Genomic DNA, 25,523 nt, shown 5'->3' with positions numbered 1-25,523 from the left:
TTGATTTCTATCTGTTTTAGATACCTCCAGATCAATTTCCATAGTGGTCATACATATTTACAAGTCCACCAGCAGTGGATGAAAATTCCTGTCTCCCAAGCCCCTCCAACAATTGTTGCTTTTTGATTTTTTTGAATTAGGCTACCTTTGAGGGTGTTAGGTGGTACCTCATTGTGGTTTCAATTTGCATTTCTCTTATGGCTAAAGATCAGGAACATTTTCTCATATGTTTGTTGGCCATTTGGATTTCTGCCCCTTTGAAGCTTCTGTTCAAGTTCTTTGCCCACTTGAGAGGTTTTTTGGTTTTTTGGAGTTTTTTTGAAAGCTAGCAGAGTATTATAGGTTTTAGCAATAAGGCCTTTGTCTAATGTGTCATTGCTAAAGATATTTTCCCATTCCGTGGACCCTCTTATTACTCTCTTGGTGAATTCTTTCAATATACACAGGTGTTTTACCTTCAGTATATCCCACTTGTCAATTTGTGCCCCCTCTGTGTTTGTGTCCTTCCCTATATCTGATAGCCTGTGTATTCCCTGCGCCAAAATTCTCAAGTTGGTCCCAATTCCCTCATTGATGACCCTAATAGTTTAGGGGTTAACTTCAAGGTCTGTGATCCACCTTGAGTTTATCCTTGTGCATAGAGTGAGAGAAGGGTTTTGCTTCATTTTTCTGCAGGTAAATAAACATTTTTTCCAGCACGACTTGTTAAAGAGGGCATCTGCTTCCCATTGGATATTTTGGGGCCATTATCAAAGATCAGTTGTCTGTATGCTGATGATTTTATTTCTGGGTTTTCAGTTCTTTTCAAATAGTCTGATTATCTGTCATTGTACCAATACCACGTGGTTTTGACAACTGTGGCTGTATAGTATGTGCTAAAGTCAGGTAAAGCAAGCCCTCCCACTGCGTGTCCTTCTTCTTGAGGAGCTCTCTGCTAATTCTGGGCTTCTTCCCTCTTCATATGTAGTTGGTAATCAGTTTTTCCATTTCTTTGAAGAAAGATGAGGGTAATTGTATCAGGATTGCATTAAACTTATATAGTGCCTTTGGCAGAACTGACATCTATTTAGTCTCCCAATCCACGAGCATGGGATATTCTTCCATTTGTTGAGTTCACTCTTGGTTTCTTATAGTAGTGTTCTGTAGTGTTCCCCATATAGATCTTTTGTTCTTTTACTCAGGTATATCCCTATATATTTCAATTTGTATTTGGCTATTATGAAGGATAACACCTTTTTGATATTCTCTTCTGTGGTCTTATCCAATGTGTATAACAGTCTAATGGACTTCTGTTTGTTGATCTTATATCCTGCCACTCTGCCAAACTCCTCTATTGCTTCCAGTACTCCTCTTGAAGAACTTTTGGGATTTTCCATATATAAAATCATATTATCTGCAAATAACAATAGTTTCACCTCTTCCTTCCCTAGGCAAATACCTTTGATGTCTCTTCTTTGCCTTATGCTGTTAGCTAAAATCTTCAGCACGATATTAAATAAGAGTGGGGACAAGGGGCATCCTTGTCTGGTCCCCTTTTTCAGTGGGATTGTGTTAGTCTTTTCTCCACTGACTACCACGTTGGCTGTTGGCTTTTCATATATAGCTTGTATTAGCTTGAGGAACTTTCCTTCCATTCCTATCTTCTCAAGTGTCTTAAACAGGAATTGGTGTTGGATGTTGTAAAATGGTTTTTCTGCACCTATCAATATTATCATGTGGTTCTTATAGTTTTTCATGTCAATGTGGCAAATAATATTAATGGTCTTTAGTATGTTGAACCATCCTTGCATCCCTGGTATGAATCTCACTTGGTCATGTTGAATTGTTTGTTTTATATACTTTTGTATTCTGTTGGCTCGTATCTTATTAAGGATTTTTGCACCAATGTAAATTAGGGATATTGGTATGTAGTTCTCGATTCTTGTGGGATCTTTGCCCAGTTTGGGTATCAGAGTTATACTAGCTTCATAGAAGGAGTTCGGAGTTTGCCGTCTTTTTCTATGTTTGGGAAGAGTTTGAGTAGGATTGGTGTTCGTTCTTCCCTAAATGCTTGGTAGAATTCTCCAGTGAAGCCATCTGGTCGAAAGGATTTTTTTGTTGGTAATCCCTTGATAACCTTGTCTATTTCTTCTGTTGATATGGGTCTGTTGCGATTCTTGACATCCAACGAGGATAGTCTAGGGAGGGCTTGTTTTTCCAAGAATTTGTCCATGTCTTCCAAATTGCTGAATTCATTGGAGTACAATCCTTTATAGTACTGTGTCACAATCTTTTTTATTTCATTAGGGTCTGTTGTAATATCCCCTCTTTCATCCTTTATTCTTGCTATTGAAATTTGTTCCCTCCTTTCTTTGGTTGGTTTACCAGTGGTCTATCTAGTCTCTTTATCCTTTCAAGGAACCAACTTTTAGCTGTATTAATTTTTTCCATAGTTTTCTTATTTTCCCTCTCCTCAATCTCAGCCCTGATTTTTATAATTTCTTTTATTTTGCTATTAGTAGGATTGTCCTGCTGACTCTGCTCTAATGTTGTAAATTTTGTGCCAGCATATCAACCATGAGTCTCTTTTTCTTTCTCAGGTGTGCTTGTATTGCTATGAAACTTCCTCTGATGACTGCCTTTACTGTGTCCCATAGGTTTTGGAACGTCTTGTGCTCATTGTCATTGGTTTCTAGAAATTTCCTAATTTCATGTCTTATCTACACCAGTACACACTCCTTTTGCAGTAGAGAGTTATTCACTCTCCAATTGTTTGCTCTTGTTTTCTTTGTCTTCCTTTTGTTAATTTCCAGCCTTATGGCACAGTGGTCAGAGAGAGAGGTCTGTATGATTTCAATGTGCTTAAGTTTATGTAGATTTGCCTTATGCCCCAGGATGTGGTCTATCTTTGAATATGTGCCATGTGCAATAAAAAGAGTGTGATTTTTTTTTTTGTATTTGGATGAAAAGCTCTGTAAATATCTATCAGGTCAAATTGTCTAATTGAGTGGCTTAGGTCTCTAGCCTCCTTGTTGAGGCTCTTTCCCTGTGATCTATCTCAGAGAGTGGTGTGTTGAAGTCATCCACTATAATTGTTGAGGCTGTGATTTCTTTTTTAATCTTTTGGAGTGTTTGGGTGAAATATTCAGCTGGTCTCTCATTCGGGGAATGTATGTTTGCAATGCTTAGTGGTTCTTTGTATATCATTCCCATGAACATTATATAGTGTCCCTCCTTATCTCTTTTTATGTTTTGCACTTTGAGGTCACTTTTATCTGAGATTAGTATTGCAACCCCTGCTTTTTTTTTTTTGTATTGTTGTTTGCTTAGTATGACTTTCTCTAGCTTTTGATTCTCAGCCTATTTTTGTCTGTAGTCTTGAGATGTGTCTCCTATAGGCAGCAGGTTGATGGGTTGTGTTTTCTAAGCCAGTCTTCTAGTCTCAGTCTTTTAATGCCTGAGTTCAGGTCATTGATATTCAGGGTTATTATCTCCATTCTTGACTTCTTTCCATCCTTAAACCAATGCTATCTTGGGGTCTGTTTTCTCTTTGTTGCCCTCTGGGTGAGGTTGTTCTATGTGGCGGTCTCTTATTTATGTTTGGTGAGTGTTGTTCTTCTGCCCATACTGGGTCAGCAAGGGCCTTTTGTAGAGCTGGGTTTCTTCTAATGTATTCTTTGAGTTTTTCCTTGTCTGGGAAGACTTTTACTTCTCCATAATTTGGCTGGGTAGAGTATTCTTGGGTTTGCATTGTTTTCCTTCTATTTTTGGAATATGTTACTCCACTCTCGCTTCTTCTTCATAGTTTCTGTTGATAGGTCTGAGTGTATACTTATTTGGGAACCTATCTATGTGATTGCTTGTTTTGCCATAGCTGCTCTCATGATTTTCTCCTTTTCCTTAAAATTGGATAGTTTAACTTTTATGTGCCTTGGTGACTTCTTCTCGGGATGTAGTCTAGTTGATGTTCGTTAAGCCTCCTGAATGGTTGCCTGGTTTTCATTCAGTAAGCTGGGGAAGGTTTCCTCCAAGAATTCTCTCACTGTTGTTGCAGATGTCTTCCTCCGGTAAGCAAATAATTCTGATGTTGTTCTGTTTAGTGTCTGCCTAGAGGCAGCGGTGCAAGCTGTGGCTGTGCCCAGAAAAAGCGCCTGCTCAGCCTTCCAGGGCTGTGGGGGAACAAAGAGCAGAGATGTAAATAGAAGCAACAATGTAGCTGAACCCTAATCCCTACTCTTGGAGCTGTAAGGGTCCTGTCCCTGCTCTGAGGCAGGTGGGGGAAAGCTGTGGCTGTGTTGAGACCAAACCTCCCTACAGGCCCCAAATGGTTCCAGCTCTGGCAGAGAGGGTGGTGGGACCAAGGTCAAGCCCCAGCTGGCTTCCAGCCCCTCAAAACCCCATGGATTTATACTTATCTTTATGATGCTCCTCCTGCATTCCAGCAGTGTTGAATTTCCCTCTAAGAAACTCTCCTGGGCTGGATTCTGCGGAGTCCCTCTGGTATGTGTTACTCCATCGCCATCTTCCTGGAAGTCCTTCAGCAATATCTTTTTCAACAAGAAAAAAAAAGGCAAGTGTGTACATGGACTTCTCCAGATGCAATGCATGGAAGTCTAACTTAGTACATCTGTGGAAGAGACACTGGAGATACTCAGTGTCAACAATTAAAACCAGTCTAGCAGTTAACTGTGGAGCAGACCATCACTGTTCATATGTAAGTTCAAGATAAAACTGAAGAAAATTAAAATAAATTCATTCAAACCATAATTTGACCTTGAATTTATCCCACCTGAATTTCTAGGACATCTCCAGTATATATATGAATCATTGAACACTAATGACACAAGACATGATGAGCTGTGGAAGGCTATCAAGACCATAATTTAAGAAGAAAGCTAAAGATCAGTAAAATGATAGGAAAGAAAGAAAATATCAAAGTGAATGTGAGAGGATACTCTGAGATTTGCTCTGAATTGTAGAGTAGCTAAAGTAAATGGAAGAAAGGATGTAAAATAGATGAAAGGAAAATTTCACAAGAGTGCTGAAGAAGACAAACCAAATACTAGAATGAATTGTGCAAAGATCGAGAACTGAGACAGTTATGGGGAAGAACATGCTCAGAATATCTGAAAATGAAAGAATTCCAGAAAGAATTCTAGCTTTGTCTTGCAGTGTTTAAAGAATTTATGGCAAGAAGCACAATACTGAGTGAGGAAGGAAGCATCAAGAGAAGATGGAAAGAACGCATGAAGTCGCTAGGTAACTGCCCACCATTTCACGAGGTAGAATACAAGCAAGAAGCAATGGTGCTCAAGAAAAAAAGTCAAGCTGCACTGAAAGGATTAGCCAAAAACAAGGCTCCGGGAATTGATGGGATACAACTTGAAATGTTATTGCAAGCTGATGCAACACTGATGGAGCATATTCCCTATGCTAGGAAATGTTAGAGACAGCAACATGGCCAACTACCTGAAAGAGATCCCTGTGTGTGCCCACTCCAAAGAAGATGACCCAAAAGAATGCTCAACTTATAGTAAAATATCATTGATATCACGCACAAGTAAAATGTTGCTTAAGATCATCCAACAATGGTTCCAGCAGTACATTGAGAGGGTGACTGACAGAGATTCAGGCTGTGTTTGAAACAGGTCATGGAAAAAGGGATATCATTGTTGATGTCACCTGAATCGTGGATCAAAGCACAGAATACCAGCAAGATGTTTACTTGAGTGTCATTGACTATTGAAGGCATTCATCTTTGTTGGCCATATTAAACTGTGGATCACCTTGAGAAGAATGGGAATACCAAAACACTTCCTTGTTCTCCTTTGTAATTTGTACGTGGTTCAAGAGGCAGTTCTGTAAACAGAGCAAGGGAATACTACATGTTTTAAAATCAGGAAAGGTGAGACTCAGGGTTTTATCATCTGATTATACTTGTTCATTCTATATGCTGACCACGTCATCAGAGAAGCTGGATTATATGAATGAAGACTTACTTACAACCTGCAGTATGCAGGTGACAACCTTGTTTGCTGAAAATAAGGAGAAATGAAGTACTTGCTGATGAAAATCAAGGATTGTGACCTTCAGTATGGGTTACAACTCAATGTATGGAAGACCAAAATTCTCCCAACAGGAATAGTAGGTAATAGCACAATAAACAGAGAAAAGGTTGAAGTTGTCAAGGATTTTTGTCTTACGTAGTTGCACAATGTCATGGAAGCATCCATCAACAGATTAAAGACAGGTTGTGCTGAGTAAATCTGCCGTCTGAGACCTCTAGAGTCTGAAGAACAAGGCTATGATTTTGAAATGTATGGTTTCCTGACCCAAACCATGGGATTTTTAATTGCATCACATGCATGTGAAAGGTTGTCATTAAATAAAGAAGACCAAAGAATAATCTGTGCATTTGAAGTGTGGGGCTGGAACAGAATATTGAATGTATTATCGACTGCTAAAGGAACTAACTGATCTGTCTTAGAAGGAACACAGAGTGCAAGACTTCATCTTACATACTTTCGAGGTGTCTCAAGAGAGACTGGTCCTTGAAAAGGACAACATGTTTGGTAAAGGAGAGGTACAGTGAAAGAAGAGGGTCCCCAAGGAGATGATGCTATAATTGCTCCAGTGGGCTGAAACATGGGCAGCATTGGAAGTATGGCACAGGACTGGGCAGTGTTTCATTCTCTGTGCATAAGGAAGTCAACAGCACCTAATAACAACATAGCTCAGTCGTAGACTTCCAGGACTCTATTCAAGAAGAGTGGTGAGAAAGGGCAATAGTTTTCACTTTCTGTCCCTTACAGGAGATGCTAACCAGCCCTGGGTTTCACTTTCACTGTCTTTATTATGTTGAAGAATCTCCCTTTGATTCTTATTTTCTTGAGCAATTTTATCAAGAATGCATATTGGATTTCATCAGAAGCCTTTTCAGCATTGATTGATATAATCACATGTTTCTTAACCTTTATTTTCTGTGGTATATTATATTGATTTTTTTCTAATATCAACCCATCCTTGTATACCTGATATGAATACTACTTGACCATGATTTATTATTTATTTGATCCTTTGTTGAATTCTGCAATTTTCTCCTTTGATTTATAAGGTTTGCCATGGCTAATTTTTCAGATAAATGTCTCTTCCTTCTTCCTAATCTGCTCCTTATCTTAAAGCTCTGTGGAAACTCCCTCACCACGGGGACTCTGCTGGTATTTGAAACATCAATGATATAGCTTCCAGTATCACAGTAACATATAAGCTATCACAATATGAGAAACTGACAGGAGAGTGGGGGGCATGACTCTAGGATTGAGTATTTTGATTCCTACAACCCTGATGAGGTCAAAAGATTTTCAAGATTCTTATGCAGATGCATGGGGCATTTTATTTTCCAAAGTGATCCCATTACTGCAAAAGGGATCTTCTTAACAAAGGTTTGCAGCTTGATGGGACTGCTTGCTACTTCAAAAAGTATGTTCACCTTACTACTGTATTTATTATCTTAATTATGAAAGTTGTTAAGGAAAGAAAACAATGTTCTGTCCTCAGGCCAAATAGAGAAACTTAGTAATTTCATCTTCACCAAGAAAAAAAATGTGTTGTTCTGAATTATAGTCAGTGTGAATAAATATGTATTTTTGTGTTTTCCTAAAACTATGAGTATCATTTGTTATTATAAGACTCTCCAATTTGTTCAGAAAATCATCATCTCATAGACTCAAACACTCAAAATATTTATTTCATAACGTGGGACTGTTTTGAGGAAATTTTTAGGAAATTCCTATTTTTAGGAGATTGGATCTTTAAAAATAGAAAAAAAATTCATCATGCTTTCTTACAAATATTCCTTTTTTTCAAGGATTTTTATTGGACCTTGATGACTGAACCATATCATAGTAAATAGAACAATTTCAGTATTAGAGTTGATGAAATGTGTTTATATAAACTGATCAAGTTGAGGTTTCAATAAATAGAATATTTTATACTTTTATAATCACAATTAGGAAATAAGAAGACAGTATTCTTAACAATTAGTGTAGAAATCTGTTGTCAGAAGAATACTAACACTTAAGGATGAGAAAGAATGCTTATGTATCACTTCTTAAATTCTTAATATGTGTCTGTCACTTTTATTTAATATTTTATTCCTTATCCTTAAAATAGCCAAATCGGGAGATGGCTCTGACTAGGTTTGTAAATGCTGTGATAATTTGTTCTTTTATAGAATATTTAAAGGAGAAAGTATGAAGGAAAAGTCCATTTTTCTATTGCTCAAGGGATTTTAGATACACTAGAATGTTGGTGTCATGATTATTCATTGGTCATGTGGTTAGGAGCTTAGCACTTCCAAACCACCGCCTGCTCTGTGGGAGGAGGAGGTTTTCTACTAGGCAAAGAGTAGATCTATCCTGCCCTATAGGATCCCTATGACTCACAGTCAACTCAATGGCAGTGAGTTGAGTATAGTGAATTACATATTGGGGGGTTAACGCAAAGTCCGTAGTGTCGAACCTCTAGCCACTTAATAAGAGAAAATGAGGCTGCTCCTCCCCTTACGGCTTCAGAAACTCACAGGGAGGGGGGCAGACTTGTATCCTGTTTTAAAGTGTTGCTAGGAATCAGAATCTACTTGATGGCAGGAAAACTGATTTTTACTCATTTATTGATTTCAAGACTTTTATTGACATATAATTCACATACCATAAACTCAGTGGCTAGAATTTTTCAATTGTGTAATCATCACCACAATCAATTTGAAATAGTTCATTGGGCCAGACTGACCAATAAACACAAGTGGGATTAATTGAAGGGTGGAGAGATAAGTGGCTCGGTGAGCCTCGGCTTTCTTGTCTCTGCTCTTTAATCATTGGACCAGTGTGCAGCTGCCTTGCTTGGTCTTTTCCTCAATTTAAAGGGCACACTACCTGTGGGACGCATAGACTGTGGACTGTGTCGCTGTAAGTTGAGGTCCCTTTACGATTATTCATATGAAATTTACATCTCCGGAGCTGAGGACTGACAGTTGGTGACCTGGCTGACGGTTGGTGACCTGCCTTGCTGTTTACTGCCTGTGCTGGGATAGCCTAGCTCTCTCTACAGAGGACAACCTGACGGCCCTCAAGACTCGGACTGCCAGTGTCTCACCACTCTCTCACGGGAGTGAGTTGCACTGAGCCATTTGTACTGCTTTATAATTTAACTGTTCATTCCTTGTATTATACATCAATCTGTTTATAACTTAACCGTTCATTTCTTGTATTATATAGCTATCTTTATAAATATATGTATATAATGATCAGCAACCTAGTTTTATGTCTCTAGAGAACCCTGTCTAACACATAATTTTATAACATTTTCTTCATTCTTTTACCCATTATAATAACAAGCTTCCTGATTACCCTTCCACCTCCCCTTTCATAACTCTAAAGCATTATTAATCTAGTTTTTTTATATGTTTCAAATATAGGAAAAATTGTGTGAATGACACAGAATTTTGTTCTATTGTACATAGGCTTCTTGTGAGTCAGAACTGACTCAATGACACCATACAACAACAATGAGAGCAACAGCAATATCATTAACCCATTTATATGTTAGGGCAGACTTTATAAAATCTAACATGGCTATTAATGGTATAAAAGATAGCTTTATAAACTAGAGAGAGTAGTATAAAATAACTTTACCTTATGGTGAGAAAGTTACTCAATTGATAATTATGTACAAATTAATGTCCTATGTATTATAATTTTATATAATGAAATATGATATGTATCATAATAAATATATCATAATAAGAACAAAGCCTCAGCTGATGAAAATAAATCTCTAAAATTATTCATCCATTTCAAAACCACCTTTGGAATGCAAGAGAAACTAATTAGAATTTAACTTGTTTCAGGAATATATCTATTTCATAGTTATTTTTTATTTCATTTACTGCTAGTGAATAAAACATATCATTGTAAATAAAATAATTTTATTAATAGAAGTGACTCAATATGTTTAGGTAAACTGATCAATTAGAAGTTTTGATAAACATTATAATATTTTATACTTTCACAATAACAATTAGAAATATGAAGACCAAAATTGTTAGCAATTAGTGTAGAAGTTAGATGTCAGTGTTTGAATTCTACACTTAAGGATAGGGGAAATGTTGTGTATCACCTTTTATATTCCTAATATATATGAGTCCCTTTTCCTTATTATTTTACTCCTTACCCTTAAGAAGTATTTACTAATTTGCTACTCACTGGCTTTATCATCTCAATTTCATACAATCTGTTCTAGAGAATTGAAGAAATTAGTGTTACCAGCAATGTCTAAAAGATACACAATGGCCTACCGCATTTTAACCACTGTTTCAAAAAAACCCAGATGTTCTTATAAAACAGGTTTTTAGTATGAGAAGCAATATGGAGCTGATATGAATCTTAGCTGAGTTCCAAGTATAATATTTTATTGGTACCAATCAAGGTCCCTTAAAGCTCATATAATAGATATTGACACAGTCAGTGTACCAAAAAGAAAGAGTCAACACTCATCTATTCAAAAGGTAGTATATGGTCAAGAATCAATTGTGTTGAAGGAAAAGCCCAAAGTGCACAGGAGAAAGCAAGTTAGTAGAGGTTGGCAGAATACCAATGGCAATGTCGCAACAAGCGAGACGCAGTGCTGGAAGCACTTACTAGTCTGTGTGGAGAAATTTAGAAAACAAGATGCCTACTAGATGTGATTCAACACAATGTGGACATTATAGAACAATATGGTGTGGTGGTTTGTTATGTGTTGGGCTGTGATCAGCATGGTTGGCAGTTTGAAACCACCAGCAGCTCTGTGGGAGAAAACACTGGGCTTTCTACGCCCATAAACAGTCTTGGAAACCCACGGTCGGTCACTATGAGCCAGCCTTGTCTCAATGGCAGTGAGTTTGGTTTGGGGATCCTTAATAGTACATTCAAATAAAACTTTTCCGAAGATAATTCACACATGATTGCAGTAGTGTGTTAACAGAGAGCTGTGAGAAATTCCATGGGATTCAGATGGGAAGTGGAATGAGGGATGTTTTTGCTAATGTCTCAAGGATCTCCACTAAAAGCAAAGAAGGGCAGAGAGATATTTACTTGTGTTTTATTTACTATACAAGGTGTGTGGTGTACAGCAAACTATGTTAACATTGTAAAATATGGAAATTGGAGAACACTTAATTGCGCTACGTGAAACCTGTACACAGATCAAGAGTTAGTCATGGAGCAGCACAAGGGAATACTACATGGTTTAAAATTAGGACAAGCGTGTGTCAGGTTGGTATCCTTTCACCACACGTATCCAATCTGCCTGCCAAGGACATAACTCAAGAAACTGGAGTATTATGAAAACAAGCGCATCACGACGGGAGCATGGTGCATTAGCACAAGCAAAAGCTTTTAGTATGGATCATAAATCATTATATAGAAACAACATCCTCAAAACTGGACCAATTCATAACATCATGTAATGGAAAAAATATCAAAGCTGTCATATTTCATTTTACTCGGCCCCGCCATCCACATCAATGGCAGCAGAAATCAAGAAATCAAAGGACATATTGCATTAGGCAAATCGGCTGCAACACTTACGGAAAGAGCAAGGCTGTCACTTTGGGGACTAAGGTATGAATAACTAGACAATGAATAAGGGAGACAGGAGAAGAATTGATGCATTTTGAATAATTAAATCATTGTATTGGGGGCTTGTACAGCTCTCTTCACAATCCACGCAAGAATATTGAAAGCACTGCGAACTGCCAGAGGACAAATCTATTTTGGAGGAAGTACAACCAGGATGCTCCTTGGAAGGCAGGATGGTGAGATTTCTCTCACATACTTTGAACATATTATCGGAGAGACCACTCCTTAGAAAAGGACACAGTGCATGTTTAAGTGTCCTGTCAGGGTAACAGAGGAAGACTCTCAATTGGATACACACAGTGACTTCAACAATTACTCAAACAAAGCAATAACTTGGAGGACAAAGCAATACTTTGTTCTGTTGTAGGAAAGAAAGGTCACTGTGAGTTGGAGGGTCAATAAAAGTGGTGCCTTTGCAGAGCTCTGCATTGTCATAATCTGCCAGCCTAAGTTTCCCTGCTTTTGCAGAGGAACCTGGTGGAGTAATGAGCTAAGCATTCGTCTGGCACCCTTGAGGTTTCCGGATTGGAGCTCCACGGGGTCACAGGTGAGGCTGTCTCCTCCTGTAAAGGCATCCAATATCAGAAAGCACACACATCAGTTCTACTCCACCCTGCACGGACAAGACGAGTCAGAATGAACTACATGGCAGTTTGTTTGTTTGTTTGTTTGTTTGTTTGTTTTAAGCAAAGTTAGATTCAGTTTTAATTTATTGGGCTTTGTTTTGTTTGTCTATTACCAGGTGGTTTCTTGTAGCTCCCGGAATCTATGAAAAGGCATACTTTAAAATTGGAACAAAGGAATGCAATGAAAAGCATTTCCTTATAAAAACCCATACTTCTCTTTAAATTTTTTTCTCCTTGTTTTTATTGTGATGTATTTCACTGCAGAATGGTTCACTAAAGTTAAAAGGATAGTTTAATGAATTGCTATGAACTCACATTTGTGTAATCACCCAGAGAAGAGTGTGATAGGAAATGATCAGTGACCCAACACTATGAATGTAACTATTAATTCAGTTTCCAAAACTGCAACTCAACCTGCCAGCTTTTGCACAATTTTCATAAAGCACACATTCTCTTCAACATTGGGTTTTTGAGGCTTATTCATTGCTTTGTGTTTAATAGAGGTTTGTTCATTTTCATTTTTGTGTAATATTCCATTTTAGAAATACTCATTCTACTCTTGATGAATATTTAAACTCATTCCTGCTTGGGGCCAATGTGATTAATGATGCAATGAACACTTTTGCACACCTCTCTTGTTGCACATGCTCATCTGTTGGGTCTGCCCTCAGGGACAGCATTGCTGGGTCATCAAATATGTATATTTTAGGTTACAGAGACTGTCACACAGCTTCCCAACATGACTGAACCATTTCACAATCCCACCACTGAATATAAGCATTGTGAGAGTTTTACATTATGGCAACCCTTGGTATTGTCCATCTGTATTTTAATCACACTTGAGACTGTGCATAGGAGCCATGGTGGTATGTGATTACATGTTGGGCTGCTAATCATAAGGCCTGCAGTTGAAAACCACCAGTCACCCCTGAAGACGTGGACACAGTTTTAGAAAATTTGTCACTAGAATATATAGAAAATGTGAACATTCTTGTCAAAACATTCAATCTAGAAACAAATTTTGCCTGCCAAGAAAATTAAAAGTCAAATATTTTCACTAGAAAAATATAACTATTTGAGGAAAAATTAATTCCATCCTTATATAAACTTTTCACATGCAAAGCAAGGCACCGTTTCTTTCACTCAATGAGGACAGAATAACTTGGATTCCAAAACTGCCAAAGGCATTGCAGTGAAATGGAAAATCCCAAGAATACTTTCTTGTGATTTTAGGCAAATTCTTAAATAAATTAGTAACTGAACATTGCAATAGTAAACATAATAAGTACATCATAATCAAGTTGGGTTTATTATATGAAAGTAAGGTTGGCTTGGCATCAAAAATCTATTTCTAATTCAGTACATCACTATAAAGGGAGAGAAATCTTATGATTATTTTTATAAATACAGAAACAAACCAACCAACTAAGCAAATAAACAAACCCAACTCACAGCCCTCCAGTTGATTTTGACTCGTGGTGATCCTGTAGAACAGAGTAGAACTTGATCCTGGGGATTTTTTTCAGGAGTAGAAAGCACCATCTCTTTGGTGTTAGACAAGCACACGCCAAATAGATCAACGGAAGCTATTCATGAGTAGCTAAGTGCTCAATAGACATCCAGCTGCCTAGCTGGAGCCGAACAGCAGGAGGAAATGTCAGCCATTTCATTAAGCAGTCAGTGAGCCAAGTAAGTTTGGGACCTATGGTCTACAGGGTAGACAAGTATTAATTTGGTTGAAGAGAAAACAAGTATACAGTAAGAAGGAGGATGATAAAAAATGATGGAGGCAGGGGAAGATGCTAGGAGATTTAAAAGAGGCAACAGAAATTAATGCTGTTATATACACAGCCCTGCACTAGTGGGATCTATAAGTAGATGCTTGGATGGACCTATAGGCTATACAGATATACAGATGTGAGAAGGAACAGAGGCATGTGTGTGTGTGTATGTATAGATAGATAGATAGATAGATAGATAGATAGATAGATAGATAGATAGATAGATAGATAGCCAATATATATACTCAGTCCAGTACTGAGTATATTTGTATAAATGTAGTTATCTTTACTGAAAATATATTCTTGAATGTGGTGAAGCATACAGTGGGCAAAATTATGAAACCCCCTTAGAGATAACCAATCACCTTGAGGGAATGAGTAGTTGGCGCCAAGAGCTTAGGACTGAGGTCCTTCGTACTGCATATCTGTTTTCCAGGTCACCAAGGGAAACTGGCACAACACAGTTCACAAGGACAGTGTCTTACATCCTACTTTGATGAGTAGTGACTGGTATACTTAAAAGCTTGTAAGGAGCAATCAAGTTGCAACTACTGGATTTCTCCGTTCAGACAATGAAAATGAAGATAAAGAATGATGAAAATGGAAAGACATTTGGAAACAATTGAAACATGCAAATATCAATATCCACACCCTTAGACAAAAATACCTATATGGCTTCCAACTACTGTGACCAACTGCTAGAAGGTGCTGGATAGACCAGGAGGAGAAAAACGTGCTCCACAAAACGCAAAATCGTACAAGGGACCAGGCTTACTGGATAGAAAACTCGTGGAAACTCTAAAGACAATGAATCTTAGTCACTCTTCAGACCTTGCTAGAATATGCAACAATTAAAGATCAAAAGAGAAGCACGTACCCAAGGAGAAAGCACGGAGGATCAGGGAAGGAGGAATTGAAACAAGAAACACGGGGGGATGAGATAAGTAATGATACTTTCAAGCGGCCACGATGGATGAGATGAAATAAAATGGATACAAATTGGTGAATGTAAAGCTGATGATCTGCTCTGTAAACCTTCATCTAGTTCACAATAAAAATGCTAGACCAGAGGATGTACAATGGTGCAGATAGGAACTGGAAACACAGGGACTCCAGGACAGATGAGTCCTTCAGGACCAGAGATGAGAGTGGTAATACTGGGAGGGTGGAGGGAACAGAGGTAGAAAGGGGAACTGATTACAAGGATCTTTATATAACCTCCTCCCTGGGGGACGGACAACAGAAAAGTGGGTGAAGGGAGACGTCAGACAGTGTAAGATATGGCAAAATAATAATAAGGAATAAATTGTCAAGGATTCATAAGAGGGGGGAAGGAGGAAAAAAATGAAAATGAGGAGCTGATTCCAAAAGCTCAAGCAGAAAGCAAAGTTTTGAGAATGATGAGGGCAATGAATGGACAAGTGTACTTTACACAAATGACGTATGTATAGATTGTGATGAGTTGTATGAGACCCCAATAAATTTTTTTTTAAGTTTGAGAATGGAGGGGCATTGGAGTGGAGACCCAAAGCCCATCTGTGGACAATGGAACATCCCTCCACAGAGGGGTCACAAGTAGGGGATGAGTCAATCAGGGTGCAGTAGAGCACTAATGGATCACGCAATATACCTCTGATCTTTTGAGGCCTCCTCACCCCAACTATCATGACCCCAGTGTTGCTCCCCATTCTGGACTAAATGTGAGCATGTACATAGGTATAGCCAAGAGATAAAACTCACAACACATGAAATCCAGGAACAGGAATGGGAATAGAGATACCAAGAGGGGTTGGGCGAAGTGGGAGAGAGGTGGGAAGGGAAGGGGGCAATGATCACAATGAATGACACATAACCACACACCCCCATCCAAGGGGAAGAGCAACAGAAGCCAGAAAGGAAGGGAGACAGTGGTCGGTGTGAGATTGGAAAATAATTAGCAATCTATAATCTATCAAGGGGCCACGAGGGTTGGGGGTGGGGGAGGAGGGAGAGGAAAAAAACTGGAGCTGATCCCAAAGGCTCAGTGGAAAGTAAACGCTGAGAAAAGAATGATGGAATATATGTACTAATATGTTAGATACAATTGATGTATGGATTGTAACAAGAGTTGTAAGATCCCCCAATAAAATGATCTAAAAAATTTTTTAAGAAATTTGTGGGAAGCCACAAACGTTTTGGTCTGGGAATACTGTGATAGGATTTACTTTTCCTTTTTGTTTTTTTCAAGCACCAATGACAGTATACTTAGAAGGGATGACATGTAGAAATGAAACCAGGGATGATATTTTAAAGGTGCATTAGTTCAATTAAGAGGTGAGGATGTTGGGTTGAAATTGAAGTCGTAACAAAGAGTGAAGAAACAACGTAGATTTGAGACTGAATCAGGTATTGTTCCATAATCCCTAATTTTTTTTATTTTGAGTAACTGAGTGAATAGTGATATTATTCTCTGAGATGATCTCAGGGTGGTGGAGAGAGTTAATTTGGGAGTGAAAAAAAGAGTTCTATTGTGCATGTAAGTTTGAGATGTCCATTACATTCCAAGTGGAAGTCATATAGCTCTCTAGAGAGTGATAGTTGAAACATAAGCAGAAGCCCCATCAGAGTAAATTGTAGATGATATTCAAAGTCAGGCAACTTATTAAGAATCGACAGGGTCCCCATGAGGAGAGAGAGCAGAAGCAGTCTAACAACTGGACCAAAAGACACTCCAGATGGAGATGAGGCTTTTGCAATGAGATTTTGAAGGAGTCAATTAGGGGAAACCAGGCAAATATGATCATGCTGATGCCAGTAGTACTACTACAGAGGTCTTTAATAATATACATCTCTCCAGAATGTCACCAAAATAAAGTTACTTACTGTATTATTTGTAATGGAAGTGTAAATCACTATATTAAATGCAAGCATTAACAGTAATAAAGGTAGCCCTGATAACACAGTAGTTAAAAGTGCTCAGCTGCTAGCCAAACAGTTGGCAGTGCGAATTGACCAGCTGCTCCTTGGATTGAAGACGTGGCAGCATGCTTCCATAAACACTCACACCCTTGGCATCCCGGTGGGGCTATTCTGCTCTGTCTTAGAGTGTCACTATGAGTTGGAATTTACTCAGGGGGAGTGGATTTGGAATAGTATTAATATCAATTAATTATTCAATAACCAAGCCCTTGAAAAGAAAGTGTATGCTTGTGATTACTCTAAAAACTTTAAAGAGCCAAACCCACTGCCCTCGAGTGGATTCATACTCATAGTCATGCTGCAAGACGTCGTAGAATGGCCCCACCGGGGTTCAAGAGGGGCTACCTTTCAGGGAGGAAAAAGTTGCATCTTCCTTCCATGGAGTGACTGATGAACTTGACTTGCTGGCCTGAAGTCAGCAGCTTGACTCAGAGCCCATGACACAACCAGGGCTCCTCCAAAGTAGAGCAGAAAGGAGAAGGACTATCAATTAAGTAAGTTTTTAAAATATTCATCATACATCTTTTGAACTTGGCCTAACTTTGAAATCTCATAAAAGATTTATAGGAAGTTCTTAACAGACAAATTAAGAGATCATTGATAAAAGCATGACGTAGAAAAAACATTGCTTCTTAAAAGTTAAACTCATATTTAACTCACATCCACTAATTACTTCCTCAAGTTTTACAAATGTCTTTCTTATTCCCACAGGTGGGGAAGTCCCATACACAACCCTGGCTACCCGAATGATGATGGGGGCTTGGTGGCTTTTTGCTCTGATTGTCATCTCATCTTACACGGCCAACCTTGCTGCTTTCCTCACCATCACCCGCATTGAAAGCTCCATTCAGTAAGTAGACAAAGAATTGAGTGTCCACAAATCATGAGGCGTGATGAGCGTAGTGAAAGCTGTCTGAGAATATAGCATGCCATGTCACATAACGAAGGCCTAGTGGTGCAATGGTCAAGCTCTTGACTGCTACCAGAGAGTCAGAGGGTTAGGCGCCCCAGCTGCTCCTCAGGTAAAAGACACATCGTGTCATATTGGATCCCTACGCATCAGAATTGACTCAACAATGGGGAATTATGTGAGGAGACACGGATGATTTCACTTTAAATAGAAATTTACTGTGTTACTAGAGAGTGTCATAGGAAAGCTCAGCTTCTGAAAATACTATATTAGTAGGAGTTTTGTTTGTTCAGTTTTTTTCCCAAAACAAAATGTGGAGAATTATTTAAAAGTAATTTCTCACATTTTCCAGAAAGAGCAGCACTTCTTCAGAAAATTACCCTTCACTCGGAGCCGCTTTTGATCAGGGAAACAATGTAAGAAGGAAGAGAAAGAGATCATCCTACTGAAATATGTGCTTTCTAAGTTTCTAGTCGTTTTTATTACTTGTGTCCACAGGTAGTTTCAGAGTAAATGATTAGAAGAGGATATGTAGTAGATGATAGATGAGATACGAAAACAGACATGTCGATGATACACAGAAGTGATAGCTATGATTAGATAAAATCTGATATTCTAGTAGCCATGTTACACCCGTCTCTTCGCCACATTACAGTAAAATTGCAGCTGAATGGGGCCCGTAGTGTTGTCTTCAGAGTGGCGCTGTGGGGTGAGAGCTCGCCAGGAGGAAACCAGGACAAATCTGGAAGCTTTCAGGTTACCTAAGACGGAGCCTTCATTGAGGAATGTCGTTCCCTGGATGCCTTCCAGCCCAGTTTCCTCACTGCTAATTTTGCCGGTGTGGTTTCATCACCAGACGCGATTTCTTTTGCATTCGTGATATAATGTTCTGTGTGTGAAGAAAAACTTCTCTGACCATGTTTTTATTTTCTAAACACAAGGTAGTTTTCTAAAGTTGAAAAATATGCATTTCTCAACAAGTCTGACAGTTGAAAATGAAAATACGTCAAATTAGATATGTTGAGAAATTTACTGAGGCTTTATCTGGTCCTTAAAAAACAACCTAAGAATTCTCATGAAAAAATATGCATCTGAAGACCATTAGTTGCCACAAGATTATTATAGTAAAACACTTAAAAATAAAATCATGCATTAATAATCCTTAATGAAGTAGAATATTTTTCCTCAATTAGTTGTGCAATTCAATTTCAAAACACAAATTCAAGCAACGATTACTAGTAATAGGTACTCATTTATCTCATCCATTTATGAAAACCATGTCTCAGATTTCTCTCATCAAATCTTGCTCCTTAAGTTTTTTTTTTTTCTGATTATTTCCGTGGTGCAGAACTTTCTAACTCTCTGTCCTGATTTCCTTTGTAACCAGTTCTGTGTATCGTATAAGCTATAAATAGAACAGAGGACAGCCCCTGAGAACTTCAAAATGATAAGCCCATCAGTTTTATAGTTGAATCAGTAATGAAAATCACTATAACTACCCAGCCAACAAATCAATGAAATGATTAAAATTATGAAATTAAAAATTAACACTTATTGAACACTAATAAGATGCCAGATATTTGCTAAGTGCTTTACATGCCCTGACTCATTTAATCTTTACAATCACATCCTGAAATACATACTATAGACCACCCATGTGAAACATATTTCTATCTCATTAAATGCTCAAGATAACACTAATCAGATGTTATTCTCACCGTGGAGATAAGGAATTGGAGAAATGTTAAAATCAACTGCTCGAGATCTGACAATAAATGTCAGACTGCCTCTCATCTGTAGTGTAATGTCATCTTCATTCATGTTTCCACCCAGCCCTGGTGGCATAGTGGTTTCACATTAATTAATTAATTAATTAATTAATTAATTGCAATGTCAGCAGTTCAAAACCACCAGGCCCTCCTCTGGAATAAGATGAACCTTTCTTTCCCTTGTAAAGTGCCAGTCTCAGGACTCCCTGTTGGAAAACATTGCTGTGAATTGGAACCAACTCAGTAGCAGTGAACTTGGGTTTGAGTCTGAGTGGAAGGTTGTGCGGTTTCTTTTCTTGATTCACAGTTTCACTGAAGTTGGGTGTGTGCACGTATTTGTTTCTGAGTTGTGTAATCAGTACTAACTCAGTAACATCAGCTAGCATTTAAAATTTCATACATTAACCTTAGGAGCACAAGCCTTTTTCCATTTTCTACATCCCTAGGATACCTCCAAGTTCAAACGTTATGGAAAAGATCCTAATTTTACGGCATGTTTCCCTCATTATCCAAAGTAACGGGATACTCATTTCTTAAATAACTACTACTTTCCAATGCTAACCAAAATTTTAACCGTCAACGGTGAGTGTAACAAATCTCTACTTCCATCTATTCTTGTCACCATACTAATTTTGAAAAGGGAGAGTCAGAGCTAACTAAGTTAAAAGAAATGGATTCTTTCCCCAAAGGTAAAGTTATCCTCTAATTTCATGCATCAGTAGTGTTGAGAAACATAACTGACGACAATGATTCTTGCTACCATTCAAAATTCCATTTATAACCAAGGCCAACATTTCCTGAAAAATTCATGTCTAATTTTCCTCAGACATGATCTTTTGTCCCCCTACAAGATCATCTGATATCATGCATCTAAGTCATTTATATTCAGAAGATTTCCCCATCACTAAATGAAGCAGTGCAGGCCAAGCATCTTTTTCCAGGTCAAATGTTCTCTTATTGATGCATATGTCCTAATTACATAGTCATCCCCAACATGAGCTAGGCTGCTAGTTACAAGGTTAGCAATTCCAAATCGCCAGCCACTCTGACCATGAACTTAGTCTCAGAAACTAACGGCGGCAGTTCTACTTTGCCCTACAGCAGGGGTTCTCAACCTTCCTAATGCCGCGACCCTTTAAGACAGCTCCTCATGTTGTGGTGACCCCCCAAACATAAAGTTATTTTCATTGATATTTCATAACTGTAATTGCTACTGTTATCAATCAGGTGACCCCTGTGAAAAGGTCATTTGAATGATGAACCATATAAATGTCCTCTAGTTCCAAAATGTTTCCATCCGCCCCCTGCGCCCCCACTATCATGATCCCAATTCTACCTTACAAATCTGGCTGGACCAGAGGATGTAGACTGGTACAGATAGGAATTGGAGATACAGGGAATCCAGGGCAGATGATCTCTTCAGGACCAGTGGTGAAAGTGGTGGTACTGGGAGGGTGGGGGGGAAAGGGGGAATCGATTACAAGGATCTGCATATAACCTCCTCCCTGGGGGGTGGACAACAGAAAAGTGGGTGAAGGGAAACGCTGTACAGTGCAAGATATGACAAAATTATAATCTATAAATTATCAAGGGTTCATAAGGGACGGGAGACTGGCAAGGAAGGGAAAAATGAGGACCTGATACCAGGGGCTTAAGTGAAGAGCAAATGTTTGGAGAATGATGAGGGCAATGAATGTACAAGTGTGCTTTACACAATTGATGTATGTATGGATTGTGCTAAGAGTTGTATGAGCCCATAAGAAAATGATTTTTAAAATAAATAAAAAATATAAAACAGATTGCTGGAAAAGAGGGAAAAAAAAGAAAGGATCATTCGACCCCACAGGGATCGTGCCCCACAAGTTGAGAACAGCTGCCCTACGGTGTCCCTGTGAGTCAGAATCCACTTGACAGCACTGAGTTTTCATTTTGACCACAGCTGAGAGAGTTATTAGAGGATGTCAATAAGAAGAGATGTGGGTGGATGGATGGAAGCAGCTTATTTTGAACAAATGGTTGGCAGAACCACTTAAATCCTGGTAGGAGAAATCCAATTGGCATCTTCTGGGAAAATTGAGCACTTCTTATAAAATGTTATCTATTTTCAAAATTAGTTAACTACTGGCATGTGAAAGTCTAGTTGGCACTTTCCATTAATAAATATTTTGAAAATGGCCCTAACAAGGATAACCCAGAATTTCAATTCCATATGCTTTCATGCTGGGTGTATCCCACCATAATTACATTCTTCTGCCTTCTCTGATATAATGTGACAGACAATCACACTTGGGGAAGAATAGAATTGAGTCACACATTTCGGTTTCTAAAAATATATATTCCATTTCCATAAAAACTGCTGACAACTTGGATTTCCCATTTTTATTGACAACATGTAGCTAATATTTTTCAAGCACCTAGAAAATCAAATTAATTTTTTCTATGGTAACCAGGCTAGAACTGGGAGTGGAGATATGGAACATGTGAAGGTTTGGAGATCCTTTCAGAGTAATCACTAGATACTGACATATAATAAGAGCTTCTTTAGCCTGTGTTATAATTTTCAAAAACCACACTTAATTAAATATCATACATGTTCTTATCAGATTCCATCATGTTTGTGCTGACACATAGGAAGCCTATGTGCTAAGCTAACAATTATTGCTGGATTTGAACCCATTGTTGCCATCACTGTGTCATTCCATCTTGTTGGTGGTCTTTTTCTTTTATACTGGCCTTCTACTCTACGAAGCGTGATACCCCTCTTCTGGGCCTGGTCCCTCCCGATCAAGAGACCATAGCATGTGAGATGAAGTCTTTCCATCCCTGTTTCTAAAAAAGTAGCAGCTGTCCTTCTTCTTAGATATATCTGTTCATTCTTCTAATCACTGTGCTTAACTGAATATAAATTCGACTTATGCCGATCCTACAGGACAGAATAGAAACCCTTGGGTTTCTCAGGTTTTAACCTTTACAGGGGCAGAAAGCCTCGATTTTCTCTCACTGAGCAAGTGGTGGGTTTGAACTACTGACACTGAGGTGAACAGCCCAACATGTAACCCACTGTGACATCAGAACTCTGAGAGTCCATAGTTATTTTCAGTGTTCTTTAACAGCACCATGCAAAGGCACTGGTTGTTCTCTGGTCTTCCTTATTCATTAACCAGTGTCACATGCATATAAAATGATTGCAAATACCCTGGTGTGAGTCAGATGCATGTGCTTTAACTTTAAAATGATGCAATTGCTTAGCACTTTCAAAAGGTCATTTTCAGCAGACATGCTAATGCAATACCTTGTTTGATTCTTTGGCTGCTATAACCTCAGTCATTGATTGTAGGCCCAAGTAAAATTAAACCTTGACAAATTCAAACAATTATCTCTCTTGTTAATATAAACATGCTTTGGACATTTTCTTGTTACATAGATTCTTTAATTTGAGAATGAATATTAAAGGTTTAAGACTAATAAGAGCGGTTGGGTGTGAGAGATTTTTATATCTTAATCTAACATTGATATTTCTAAAGAACGAAGGATCCTCATTTTAGTTTCTGGTAAACATATATACACAGGCGCAGACAGAGACAAAGACATAGAAATAGACATAGCATAAGAGGGAGCAAATGCCCCGGTAGTATTGTCAGATAAGCATTGAAGTGCTAACTGAAAGCTCCACCAGTCAATTAATTCATAGAAGACAACGGAGGTTATCTACTCCCACAAAGATTTGGAAACTATATGCCAGGTAGGTACGGCTTGAATTCAACTTGATGGCAGTACGCTGCATTTTGCATTTATAAATAGGTGAGTTAAAAAGAGGAAAATCCTCAAAAAGATGGATTGATACTGTGGCACTAACAATCGAAGCAAATATATCAAATATAGGGAGGATGGTGCAGGACTAGCCAGTATTTCATTCTGGTTTGTGTTGGGTTGCGCTGAACCAACTCAATAGCACTAACTATTCCAGAGATCACTCTGGCTACACTACATTTTTGCATGCAATTTTCCAGCAAAGTTACATTTCAAGGTCTACTATTCATAGGTCTCAGCCTGCCTGTCAATCACATTTAGCCTTGAGCCAACAACAAAGACACCAGATTATTTTTATTCAATTGCAAAACATTTTCTTCTGATTATAAAAATAATATGAAGCTACTTTGAGAATATATAGAGACACAGGGAAAAATAAGGACAAACAATTATCCATAATATGTCACATAACAATGAAAATGAGTTGAACAAAACATTTAAAATTTTTCTATTTTAATTAAGTGTAGATTCACAGAAGTTGCAAAAATATAATACCCAAAGGTACCATGCACCCTTCACAGCATTTCTTCTAATGGTGACACCTTAAGTAGTTCTATGACGAATGCCAAAGTCAGAAAATTGACAAAACATAGCACATGGTATTTTATAGTTCTGTGCCATTTTATCACCTGTATAGACTCATGAACAATTACAAACAAGAACCAGAACCATTTTATTACCCAAAGAAATTCGTGTCATGGGATTCCTTTATAATGGTCCTCTTTCCCTCCTTCTCACCATCTCTAACTCTGGCAATAAATACACACTCTTCATTTTTATAATTTTAACATTTTAAAAATGCTATATAATTAAGTGGAGAGCAAATGCCTCGAGAATGATTGGGGCAGGGAATGTATGGATGTGCTTTATACAATTGATGTATGTATATGTATGGATTGTGGTAAGAGTTGTATGAGTCCCTAATAAAATGTAAAAGAAGAAAAAAAATGCTATATAAATTGAACCACACAGTATGTGACTTTTTTAAGTTATCTCTTTTTTTTCACTCACCAAAATATCCCTGAGACGTAACCATTTGTTCCCCACTAATTCATAGTTCATTCCTTCATGTGGTTAAGTCATTCCATGGGATCAGATGTTGAGTCATATTCATTGGTAAGCATTTAAAATTATTTATTAACACTTTGGTTGATTTCAGTTTGAGCTATTATGAATAAAGCTAGTAAGAACATCCATGTGTAGGCTTCTGTGTGAATATGTTTTCATCTTTCTAACATAAATACCCAGGATAGGATTGCTAAGTCATGTGATACACGTATATGTTTAATGTTTAAACAACTGCCAAAGTATTTTTTCCAGAGTGGCTTTACTACTTAGCATTTCACCAATAATTCATGAGAAATCTAGTGCCTCTGTATCTATTGCATCATTTGCTAGTATCAGCATTTTTACTTAAACTATTTTGATAGTTATGTAATGATATTAATTTAATGGTCTTAATTTACATTTCCCTCACAGTTATTAATGGGGGACTACTATTTATGTGTTTGACATTCATACATTGTCTTATATAAAAGGTCTCTTTATGTATTTTACACATCTTCTAATTCTATTTTTCATTGTTGATTTTCAGATTTCTTTATATAGTTGAGCTATAAGTCCTTTCTCAGATACATGGTTTATAAATACTTCTTTTTTAGTCTACAGCTTGTCATTTCAGCCTCAACTAAATCTTTCAAAGAAGATACAATTTTACTTTTTATAAAACTTAATCTATCTTTTTGGTTTTTCTTTTATGGATTATGCTTTTGGTTTTGTGTTTACGACTCTTTCCCAACAAAGCTCTGAAAATTTTATACTTGTATTCTAAAAAGTTTATCATTTTAAAATTGACATTTAAGTTTTCAGTCCACTTTTAGATTTTTAAAATTAAATATGTAATTTAAGTTGATGTTTTTATTATTTTATACAGCAGCATTTGCTGGAAAGACTGGCTCCCTCATTCACTTGCTTGTACTATTTTGTTTAAGACCAAACAAAAACACTTGCCC

At 37.8% G+C, this 25,523-nt stretch overlaps 1 protein-coding gene across 3 annotated transcripts in view; it reads left to right on the top strand.

The window, feature by feature from the left end:
* Positions 1 to 25,523, top strand: part of GRID2 (glutamate ionotropic receptor delta type subunit 2) — a 1,629,781-nt gene that overhangs the window by 1,249,956 nt on the left and 354,302 nt on the right. For all 3 annotated transcript variants that reach the window (XM_075544881.1, XM_075544882.1, XM_075544880.1), the window contains one exon: positions 17,734 to 17,872. In XM_075544881.1, the coding sequence (XP_075400996.1) occupies positions 17,734 to 17,872 (139 nt within the window). The remainder of the gene's footprint in view (positions 1 to 17,733; positions 17,873 to 25,523) is intronic.

Source organism: Tenrec ecaudatus, chromosome 3, assembly GCF_050624435.1.
Source record: "Tenrec ecaudatus isolate mTenEca1 chromosome 3, mTenEca1.hap1, whole genome shotgun sequence".
NCBI classification, from domain to species: Eukaryota; Metazoa; Chordata; class Mammalia; order Afrosoricida; family Tenrecidae; genus Tenrec; species Tenrec ecaudatus.
Note: the sequence above shows the minus strand (reverse complement) of the source record. Positions and strands in the feature narration are given on the sequence as shown.